Source organism: Pelophylax lessonae, assembly GCF_965119305.1.
Source record: "Pelophylax lessonae genome assembly, chromosome: 4".
NCBI classification, from domain to species: Eukaryota; Metazoa; Chordata; class Amphibia; order Anura; family Ranidae; genus Pelophylax; species Pelophylax lessonae.
The window spans coordinates 624,367,651-624,379,759 of record NC_138771.1 but is presented as its reverse complement, the minus strand read 5'-3'; the positions used below and the strand labels follow the sequence as shown (position 1 = coordinate 624,379,759).

The 12,109-nt window shown below is 47.0% G+C and overlaps 1 protein-coding gene across 1 annotated transcript in view; it reads left to right on the top strand.

The window, feature by feature from the left end:
* The window catches only part of LOC309551916 (NXPE family member 3-like), a 181,294-nt gene that overhangs the window by 157,936 nt on the left and 11,249 nt on the right, over nt 1-12,109 (top strand). The window contains exon 5 of the mRNA XM_082252631.1: nt 8,597-8,812. Within this exon, the coding sequence (XP_082108757.1) occupies nt 8,597-8,812 (216 nt within the window). The remainder of the gene's footprint in view (nt 1-8,596; nt 8,813-12,109) is intronic.

The following is a 12,109-nucleotide window of genomic DNA, read 5'->3' as shown; positions in this document are numbered from 1 at the left end:
AGTGACGTACCGATACGTCACTCTGCCTGGCCGGGGCTGACCGCCGCAGTATATAGTCGTGCGGCGGTCGGCAACCGGTTAACGTATTTTTATTGCCGATACCGAAATTTTGGTCATCGCATATTGGTATCGGCCGATATTGGCCAATATTTTCGTACATTAAAATTTTTTAATTTTTTTACAGGTACTCCACTGGAGGGATCTGGGGGTCTAAAAGACCCCAAACCCCTCCTCTGCACTTAAAAGTTTGGCTGTTGTGAATGCTGTCATTTTTTTTAAATTTGGCGTCGAGTACCCAGAAGTGATGTCATGACATCACTTCTGAATTTTTACACGGAGACCCGATCAGAGCCGAATGCAGCTTTGATCGGGTCTTCTCTTCGGTCGCCATGCAGGATGTTTGCCCGGGTCTCCCGATGGGACGGGAGACCCGGGCGAGCCGCGGAAGGCGGCCAGGGGGGACGTCCCCTCCCGCTCCTTGTATTGACAGCCAAGCGGCTTATAAGCATTGCCTGGTTTGGGGATCAGACCTCTGGGCAGGAGCCCGATTAGGGTACCTTTTTTATTTTATTTTTTGATTTTTGAGTTCACAACCGGTGACTCTATATATTGGTGGTCTTTCTACACACGTTCTCTAGGAAATGGGCTTTGTTGCAGCAGGTTCTACATGATTAAGCACTAGTCAGTTCTTTACACATGTATCTCTTCGATTATACTCAAGTTGTATCTGTCCATGTATATGGATTGCCCAGGAGACCTAGCTCCTGAGGCTTCATCCAGCAGACAATCATATCCCACACACGTTCAGGCATTATCAGACACATTCCCTGTGCCTGACACCGGTATCTTTTTGGACAATTCCAGTCCTCTAGCTTCAAAACCTCTTATCTCCTTTAAAAGCAATTGTGTTTATGCAGACATTACTACACTAGAGATGGTGTTCAGGTTACAGCACTATATAAGAGGGTGTGCCTACACTAAGGATGTGGGGCCACTACATTATATCATAGTGTCTATGTTGTTCTATACAATAGTATATCCCAGGCCAGGTCTGCAAAGGCAGCCAGATCATTCACATGATAATCTGCAGCACATTTTATGTACAGTGTTTATGGGTGTTTCAGCCTATTATTATTTGCTATCACTCAGACCTTATACCTGGCTGGGGTTGTTATGGCACTATATTCAAGTAAAGTCAATTATATGTATCTTTTTATATGGCCCCTGAGCAGAAGTGAATCATAAAGCCCCTTTCACATTTGTGTGACTTGTCCTGCGATTGGGACTGCAAGTCACATGCAGGGCCGATGCTAGACTATTTTACGCCCTAGGCAAGACCAGCTACTTGCGCCCACCCCCCCCCCCCAAAAAAAGGGAAGGGGTTAAAAACTCCTCTATGTCATACCCAGTGACCCTGATCCGATGGTTCCTCCATGTTATGCTTTCATACCCAGTGACCCCCCATATTACACTCGGGGACCCTAATGTCCCTTCGTGTCACACCCAGGGACTTTGATGTTTTTCTATGTCACACCCTTGGACCCCAATATTCCTCCATGTCATGCTGTCATACCCACTGACCCCAATTTTCCTCTATGTCAGACCCTGATGTTTTTCCACGTCACAGTTGGGGACCCTGATGTTCATCCATGTCACACCTGGGGACCCTGATGTTCCTCCGTGTCACACTTGGGGACCCCAATCCCCCATGGCACACCCAGGGACCCCAATTCCTCATGGCACACCTGGTGACCCCAAACTCCTGTTACACCTGGTGACCCCTATCCTCCATGTCACACCAGGTGACTCTGATTCCCCACCGCACACCTGGTGACCCCGATTCCCTTTCATACCAGGGATGCTCCATGTAACACCCAGGGACCCCGATCCCCTGTTCTGGGGACACTAACTGGGCGGTATGAAGAGAGTGGCCCCCACTCTGCCCTCCTTCACAGTGATCCTGCTGATTCCTTCTCCCAGGACGCTCGTCTCCTGGACCAAAGGTCAGTGCTGGGACAAGGTCATCCAGTGCCCAGGGCGAAGATGGCAAACTGCGCCCCCCCCCCCCTCAGGTTGATCAACAGGTCCCGGTCATAAATCATTGGCTGGGATCTGCTGACAGTTTCCTGCTGTATCAAATCACAGGGGAGTAGGTGGGCGGGGGGGTGTTCTATCAAAATAGCACTACCTATCAGATTCTGCAACCGGAAGTGATGTTTGGCCAAAAACAACTTATTGCGCATGTGCCATGCGTTCCAACATGGCCGCTATGCATTCCAATAGGTTTCCTAATGTGACAGAACACAAAGCAGAGGTGGACATCTTCTTACACCCACACAAGTCTTGAATTGTACATTTATTCTAGCAGTAAAAAATACTGTCATAGTGTCTGTCACTCGCTATAGGGGTGTGCAATTATACAGGGTGTGCTAGATCATCATACAGGTATACAATGCAAGATGTCATATAGAAAATCAGATGTACATGTGTAGACTCCTCACCTTCCAAATAATCCTCCTTTATAAATAGCACCGGATCCTTCTCAGATAATACCTGACCCCCCTGTACACTTCTTCCCAAATACAACCAGACCCCCTGATCCCCCTTCACAAAAACATTCCCCCTCTTCCATCCCAGATAAGATCAGATCCCTGTATCCACAATTCCAGATAAAACCAGACTTCCTGTACCCTCCCACTAGAAGATAATACCAAAACCCCTAAAGCCCCTGTTCTTAAATAAAACCAGATCCCTGGACACCTAAATTCCAGATAACACCAGACCCGCTGTATCTTCTACTCCTATAAAACACCAGACCCTTGTATCCTCCACTCCTAGATAACATCGGCCCCCCTATACTCAAACTCCTAGATAACACCAGACCCCCTATACCCCCACCAGACCCCTGTGACTCATAGATAATACATGACTCCCAGTACAGAGCCTCTGATCTCCTCTCCTGTGCCTGGGTCAGCTGGAATCTTCTCCCCAGTGCAGGGCTCTTGTCTGATCTTCTCCCCAGAGATGGAGTGTGGCATTGTGGGCCTCACCAGGGGCCGGGTTGGTCAGCTAGGGCTGAAAATGAACCACCAGCTGCTGGTTTGGTACCCAGCCCTCCTTCCTGATCATGAAGCTGATAACCTAGTCTCAGTTCAGTTCACTCATGACTGATGATTATGGTTACAGGTGGAAAGGATCACATTGCTCTGCCCTCCCAGGAGGCTTCAGGAGGGTGACAAAGTCTGGGTTGCCATTAGTAACAAGGCCACTGTCACCTAGCAACTGCCACTGCCCTCCCAGCTTTACCTCCCCCTAAATGGTCAGTCCGCTGATATAAGGAGATTATGATCTATTGGGGGATCTGTAAGTGGGGTTGCTGCTGATCTAATAGTTGGTCACCATCCATTATATCAGCAGTCAGCACCCCCCTTAGAGACCCCCATTAGCTCACAGTTACCTTATATCAGTGCCCCCCTTCCTTAGAGACCTGCAGAGATCATAGAAATCTTTATAGAAGCACCCCCTGCCCTCTTTAGGATCTCCATTTGGACCATAGAGGCTTTCAATAGCATTCTTCTACCTTACCCAATTATGCATACTCTCACTGTGTAACAGGCCATTCTGGTAGACAATTAACCTCTATTGTAGCCTCCCAGGAAATATGGAGCCTCCTTTGGGTTCTGTTATTAGACCGGCAGGAATCGGGTACTGCTGCAAGCAAGGTGTGTGTGAGAGTCGGAGCTGGGGGGGTGGAGCTAAGAGGCGGAGCAGTTCTACAGATTCTTTCCTCAGTGTGTACAGCGGCAGTCCTCCTAGCAACCAAGACGGTCATTGAGGCGGGCGCCGGGCGGGGAGAGAGGAGAACTGAAGGCAGAAAGAACAGAGGCGCAAGCTGACAGGAATCTTCACTGTAAATCACAATGCCGGACGTTGATCCGGAACTGACTTCAAAGGATCCTCTCATGGGGCCCCCCCCACTGCTCCTGGGCACTCGGTCAGATGGATCAGTCCACCCTGGTATGAACTAACACACCGGGCAGGCAGGCGAGCGGCCGCTAATGGCTGTAACGAAGTAAGCCCTTCACTTCCCGGTCAGCGGAGGTACCCGCCTGACAGGGAATTGAAGGGCTCACTTCGGTACAGCCAATAGCGGCCGCTCGCCTGCCCGCCCGGTGTGTTAGTTCATACCAGGGTGTGTTAGTCACACATGCTTCACCTGCGATGCGCCCCCCTTCCTCCACTAAATTGTGCCGCCCAGGGCACCCGTCCCTTCCGCCCCCCCCTTGTACCGGCCCTGCCAAAGGTGCTCACCACAGCTCCAACCGGGACCTGGTGGAGGGAAAAGCAGCAGTCAGAGAGCTCCGCATGTCCTTCATCACCAACCTCCTCAGACCATTCTGGTGACCTGTTGCTTCTGCCCCAGTAAAGGTTCCGCCCTCCAGTGCTGAGCTCTGGCTCAGGTTCAGCTCTCCTCCGCTCCCTGCTTAATACCAACCCAGGGAAATGAACGGCTGCCTACCAGCTCAGTGCAGAGAGTCTCTTCCTGCCTGGGGTTAAGGCCGTTCAGCTCCAGCTGAAGAGGATCATCGTGCAGGCAGAACTCTGGTGGGCTCCATTCCTGCCTCTTGGGGCCCCTCCAACAGTGGTGGAAAGCCAGGGCCTGATAGTTCCGCCACTGCCCAAGACACCTGGCATCTTTCTCTGTCCCTTCTTCCTCCCCTACCACCACCTCTCCCCTCAGCTCACAATAATCATTCATGATGGAGAGAGAGTGCCGACTCCTGGCTGCGCCCCTAGATGGCAATGCGCCCTAGGCAGCTGCCTAGTTTGCCTAGTGGAAGCACCGGCCCTGGTCACATGACAAGTCGTACTCAATGATTTCCAATGAGTACCGTTCATATCTGCGATTTCAAGCTGCAGCAACTTCAAAGTAGTCCCTGCACTACTTTGGTCCAACTTTAATTGCGTTTTGAGGTCTATAGATCTCAAGATTACACAGGCATTGCTTCAGTCCAGTCAAAATCGCGTGACTTTTAGGTCACACAAGTGCAAAAGGGGCCTAAAGCGGAACAAATCCCATCGATTTAGGTCTCAAAAAAGTTACATTCCTGGAATGCCTGGATTGCTAACTGTCACATGTGCTTGTTGCATCAACCAAACTGTTAAATCATCAAATGACTGGTGTCATGACTCGCATCGTATGTGCAGCACCATGACAGTTACAGAAGCAGCTTCCTTGGCGGTAAAAAATAATAGGGTTTAATTCTGCTTTAAGGCTATCAGCAGATCGGTCTCCAATCTTGGCAGTGCCTAAAAAGGCCTAAAATGGGGAGCAACTGAGCATGTGCAAAGCAGGATGAGTCAGTGTATTGCTGAATTTTAAACAGTAGAGACCCTCATTTTTAGAGTTTTACATAGCTTTACCTGCAGAAGGGGCCAGCCTGAGGTGATACAGCAGGACTTAGTTTTCTGACTGTCCTCCTTAACAGAACATGGTGTAATAATCAACATGAACGGGTTATCCTGTTTTGCTAAAGGCTCAGTCTCTTCAAGCAGGGATCTACCCAGCTCTACTCATACCAGTACTGTATAACAACTAGCACCAGAGTCTTTGGGGGGACTCCGACTTAATACACAGGAAGAACACCTGACATTTGCATTCAGATGAGGGGACAGTTATATTGCATATGCAAGAATGTACTTGTAGCACCCTACAGATAGGTGCTAGGTAAAACTATAGTGGGCCCTGTCTGCCTAACAGCAGGGCTGTGATTTATTTAGCTAGGGTGTCATGGCTTCCAGATGTGCCTCCCTGAGGGGAGAAGTATCCCCACTGGCTCCTGTGAGAGGCTTCTCATAGGGCAGTGTGGGAAGCCCAATCAGAGGACACATCCCAGCTTGTAACTACCCCAGAAGGCAGATTACGCTGCAAAGGATTCCGGGAGTGGGTATAAGTTTGGGGGGGAAGTGCGTGGCACGGTGTCTTTGGCAGGAGCAGAGTCCCAGGAAGGAGAGTACGGCTGTCTCTCCTCCTGTCTGAGGAAGAGGATATCTCGGGGTATCGTCTGAGTGTCCAGAGAGTGCTGAGTTGAGCTGAGGGGATCCGGTGTGCCGAGAACCAGCGGAGAGCGAGAGGGGTCCAGTCCCAGGAAAGCCTACACAGGTCGTAAGTACTGAGGATTGCCCCTGGGGGTCTGCCTAGAGTCAGAGGGGACCACTCCGGAAGAGGTTCTGGGATCCAGTGTCAGCTAGCTGTAAAGGGGGTTCCTAGGTTGAGGACCCTGAAGTTACAACGGGGGTACATAGTCAGTGGACCCTGAAGAGTTACAGTCAAGGGGGCATCTGCATCTGGGCCCTGAAATGTATAGAGTGTGTAAGTAGTAAGTACAGATTTGTATAGAGTTCTACTTCATACTACCTCAAGCTGGCCAAAGCGGGGGACAGTAGGCTTGTACAGCATAACAGTGTCAGGAGTTCTACAGTTTCACAGTCCTGGATCTTCTGGACTTTCAGTCAAGGATTCAGCACTTCTATCAAGTTGCAGTGTGTGCTCAGTGTCAGCGAGCGTTGGCTGGCGCCAGCTGGTGTCAAGGAAGCGCCAACGAGCATTTTCAGGATCAAAGTCCCAATTGTAATTAGTATGAGCCTAAAGGAGTATCCCACTCATTCCTATCTCCCATCCCCTTTAACTTATAATAAAAACCACAAACAAAGATGCCGGAGTTGTCACTTCAGTTGTCACACCCAGGGACTCCGCTCACATGGGCTGGAGAGAATTCCGGTACTAATGGCAGACCCACATCAGGCAACAGGCCTGGAAACCTTGCTACATAGTGTATGATTGTTTTTACATATTGCTCATATGCGTAGTAATTGATTGGCAGTCTAGCAGTTTCTGTGTATTTATTTCTATTTTTGTGAGAGCGCTTTCCTGGTCACCCCTTTCTACACTGATGGTTGAGGGCGTTGTTTGTTAGTCCATGCTTTAGGTGGCTATTTGGACACATCAGGAGCTGCAGTGGTAATTATGGCCTAGGTATCATGGAATTCTACTATACGGTTTTATGCTCCAGTCTCTATAGTCTTTACAGTAGTTCACTCCGATTCAGGTATGGGTGATCTCTTAGCTATTTTCAGACCCAACCAGGGATGGAAAGCAGCATCTCCATACTTACAGTGCCTGAATGGCTGCTTATTGGATGTTGCCTGGGTGGTCCCAGGGCCAATGACACTTAGCAAACCAAGTGGTAGCAATGTTTTTTTGTGGCCATTATTTAGGGTTGCATTCTGATCACCGCTGTAGGGGGTTTTTGGTCCTTATTGTCGCCAGTGCGTGGAGAATTATTCCAATGGCCCACAGAGTAATCAATTTCAGTAGGATTCCTAAAACCGATTTAATTAGAGGACCAGTCATCTCCTGGTGCTTTTTATTTGGATTTTTTTTTTTGCAATTGTGCATTGCAGGAACCCATTACAGCTGTAAGCCAAGTGTTCGGCTCGTGGTGGCAGTGAAGCCCTATTCACTTGACCGCTGAGGCGCATAGGCACAGAAACAAAGTTAACATAATGACCCAACACCCCCTTGCCCTCATATAAAAACCACGCTTCCCACAATTAAGTTGGAAAGGGCAAGGCCACGGCTTTATTTATTTTCCAATAATAAACCAGAACATGTCTAGACCAGTGCCAGTCACAGTTGTACTGTGAGCACTCTTAGTCATTAACATAACTTCCAAAAAGGGGGAAGGGGCTGTCCTTACCATCAGTGCTTGACAGAAAGCCTACCCCCCAATTTACAAACAATGGCGTAACTCCTTACCCGAACTTTAGCGATGGCAAGGTCAAAACCGCCATGAAAGCTGTGACAGACCGACCGAACGACAGGGTGGGGGGGGTGGTCAGCTCTTCACAGCGATTCTTCTCAAAAGGACCCAGAATTACTTGGGAAGGTCCTCTTAACATAGCTCAGGTCCATCCCCATACCCAAGGCTCCGTCCAATCCATTGGATCCATATATCTTCCTGCTTGGTCCCAACTCCTGGCCATGCCCCCATCAGTCAAGGCTCTCTTTCCCTACAGGGGTCAAGAGGCCTTCATAAGAGAAAGTTTGACAGGCAGTGCAGCTTGTCAAACTCTGCATGTAGCAATAAAATTGCCACTATATACACATCATGTCTGCTTGTAGGCAGGGGATTAAGGGGTAGTAAAAACATGGAGTTTATACCGCCCCTTGGCAACCTGTGTGAAAGGGATTCAAATCAGAAGCTCAACTCCCCTTGCTTTTCCTCCAAGCTTAAAAATCATCAGCTCAGCTCCCCCTCTTCTCTTACCCTTACAGAGACTAGTAGCTAAGCTCTCCCCCCCGCTTCCCTCACCAAGCAGCAACCCAGCGGCTCAGTTCCTCCTGCTTCCTTACCCTCTGAAAAGACTTGCCAATAAAGCCCTCCCTGCTCCCCCTCCTTGTACAAAATGGCTTTCACATCCATTTTATAAGTTAAATGAAATTTTAAACAAAAGTTGAGTTTTCCTTTAACGTAACATGACCTCTTTTTCTTAGTTTGCAAGACTTGACTTACCTGATCATCCTATCTTGCAGATCTTACGTCCAATCTCACAGTCTGTAGGCCTGGCCAGGATCCTCCAAAGCCATCTGGGTTCTACTATAAAGATGTTTGGACATCCCTGACATGTTCGGCAAGACATTTTTCCAGACCGTCCGACGCATTAGCCTGCCTTAAAGAGAAAGACATCCACATGTTCGGAGACTCTACGCTACGCCAGTGGTTTGAATACCTGGAGAAGTTTATTCCAAGTAAGAACTGTTCTGTAGTGAAGAACAAAGTTGCCTTTTCCAAAAAGAAGCTTTTACATATCATTAAAAGACATGTTTTTTTTTATTTTTTATTTTTTTATTTATGGGTCTTGATTGGGGCCTTGCAAATTATGACTTTTTGCCCTTGTCAACTAAAGCACAGACACAGCATGCAATGTATAGCTTTTATTGCTGCTTCTTAGAAAACATTAGCGCAAGGTGTGGACAGTGGCCTTTTACTGGGGAAGGCTTGGGGATCAAGCAGACAGAACAACCATTTAACCACTTTACCCCCGGAGGATTTTGCTGTCTTACGTCTGGGCCACTTTTTGCGATTCGGCACTGTGCAACTTTAACTGACAATTGCGCGGTCATGCGATGCCGTACCCAAACGAAATTTACGTCCTTTTTTCCCACAAACAGAGCTTTCTTTTGGTGGTATTTGATCACCTGTGCGATTTTTACTTTTTGCGTTATAAACAAAAAAAGAGAGTAAATTTTGAAAAAATAACAGTATTTTCCATATTTTTTTATATAAAATTCCCCCCCCCCCCAAAAAAAATGTAAAAATCAAAATTTTTTTAAATTTTTGGCCAATTTCTTTTCTGCTACCTATGTTTGGTAAAAAAATAACAATAAGCGTATTTTGATTGGTTTGCGCAAAAGTTATTGCGTTTACTAACTAAGGGAAAGATTTTTGTCATTTTTTTTTTTTTCAACGAGTAATGGCAGCGATCTGCGATTTTTTTTTTGCGGGACTGCGACATTGCAGCGGACAGATCGGACCCTTGACTGACATTTTTGACACTTTTGGGGGTACCAGTGACATTACTGCATTAATCAGTGCTATACATATGCACTGTTACTGTAAAAATGACACTGGCAGTGAAGGGGTTAATTTTATTGGAGAGGGAGGGGTTAATGTATGCCTGGTGCTTACTAACGTGTGTGGGGGGAGGTGACTGAGTGACACAGGGACAGATCGCAGGTTCAGCTATGCTGAACCCTGCAATCTGACCCTGCCTGTCACTTAGGAGATCCGCCCGCTTGTGTTTACACAAGCAGGCGGATCTCCATACTTGATTCCCCGACGATCGGGGAAGAACAGCGGCGATCGCCACTGCTCCTCCCCTGGCCCGACTCCTGCTGTGACTGAATACAGCGGGAGCGAGCCCCCAGCGGCGCGCGCGCCGCCGAGAAAGGGGAGTGTCTGGCGACGTAGGTCTACGTCGCCAGACGATAACGAACCACTTTGCCGCAGTAGAGCTCTAGTGAGCAGTCGGCAAGTGGTTAAAGTAAAACTTTAGTTTGTCCACTCAAACTAACAGATTAGATAGCCCCTCACCCTCTGCTTATACTTACACTATATTACTAAATGTATTAGAATCGCCTGCCTTTACACGCACCTGAATTTTAATGGCATCCCAGTCTTAGTCCGTGGGGTTCACTATTGAGTTGTCCCACCCTTTGCACCTATAACAACTTCAACTCTTATAGCAAGGCTGTCCACAAGGTTTAGGAGTGTGTCTATGGGAATGTTTGACCACTCTTCCAGAAGCGCATTTGTGAGGCCAGGCACTGATGATGGATGAGAAGGCCTGGCTCGCAGTCTAATTCATTCCAAAGGTGTTCTATCAGGTTGAGGTCAGGACTCAATCAACAGGCCAGTCAAGTTCCTCGTCCCCAAATGTGCTCATCCGTGTCTTTATGGACTTTACTTTGTGCACTGTTCCAAATCATTTGGTAGAGTGAGGAATATGGTGTGGGGTTGTTTTTCAAGGGTGGCGCTTGGCCCTTTAGTTCCAGTGAAGAGAACTCCTTAGGCATCAGCATACCAAGACATTTTGGACAATTTCATGCTCCCAACTTTGTAGGAACAGTTCGGGGTTGGCTCCTTCCTGTTCCAACATGTCTGCACACACACCAGTGCACAAAGCACTATTATAGTATTATTATATAGTATTTTATGTATTATAGTACAAAATCCCAAATACCACAAGTCCCAACTGAAAAACCATAACAGTTAACCTTTATACAACTTTTACACAACTGAGAGAAAGAAATAGTGGAAAAAAGAGGAGAATACTGTAGAATGGAGAAAGTAGGTAAAATACGGATTAAATCGATACAATGTAAATCAAAGAAATCACATGCCACCTACTGTAGGTATCAAATATAAATAAAGGAGAACAAAGAAGTAAAAAATAGGCGTAAGGGAGGGTGTCATGGGAGAGTAAAACTTATCTATTTGCAAATCTTCTACAGAACTTATCTGAGGTTGAGTAATGTATCCAAATTTACCACAATTTATTATGCTTTTCCCATGCATCCATTTCTTTAGCTTTCCTTTCCTCCATGAGCATGATGTAATTTATGAGATCTACCTATGCTTTTAGGGAAGGGAAATTGGTGGCCTTCCAGAATCTGGGAATAAGCTGTCTGGCAGCTGATATGAAAAATCGAATAAGATTAGATTTTTGAGATTTAGCTGAACCCAGAGGAATAGATAAAAGTGCTATCTTAGGAGAATGCACTCCATTAAAGCACCACCAAAGTTCTGAAGAATTAGGAAAGATCCTCTTAATTGTAACTGGATCACGGTACCATCTAGACAATATTTTGAAGTTTTTCTCCCGAGCGTAACAGGAGACTGAGGATTTATGTGTAAACATAGAAGCGGTGTGCCCTTCCTCAGGGGATATCTCTATCTCCAGTGACCTTGCCCACATCTTCCTATAAGTAGGCAGTGCACAATGCATATGAGATATAACTTTTTATATAGTAAAGATATTGCATGGTGCGGAACCCTCTGTAGAATACACATTCCCTCAGAAGGCCTTCAAGGGTCTATGTGTTTGTCTGGAGGCGTGTAATGTGTTACAGTATTTGTGGATAGACAGTCCATAGGAGCCACAGTGTCATTCATTTGAGTCCTAAAGAGGCCAGATGTAGGTTGTTTAAATGTGCGGGCTGCGGGCCATGATGACTTTTCATAAATGGCAAAAGGTAAAGTGTGACTATCATCCTAAATCGCCTGATTATTAAATAGAGGAGTTAGCGGGCTTGGTTGTGAAGTGCCAGAGAGCATAGAGTCCGGAAAAATGCTATAGGGAGATGAATATGCATGGCTTGAAATAGATAAAATAATTTAGGTAATATGTCCATCTTTAGAATATTTATACGACCGAACCAGGGAATTTTCAAGTGCTGCCAAGATTCTAGTAATCTCCGAATTTTTGTCAGTAAAGGGCTGTAGGTAAGGAAATAAAGTTCCTGTAAGCATTGTGGGATCTTAGT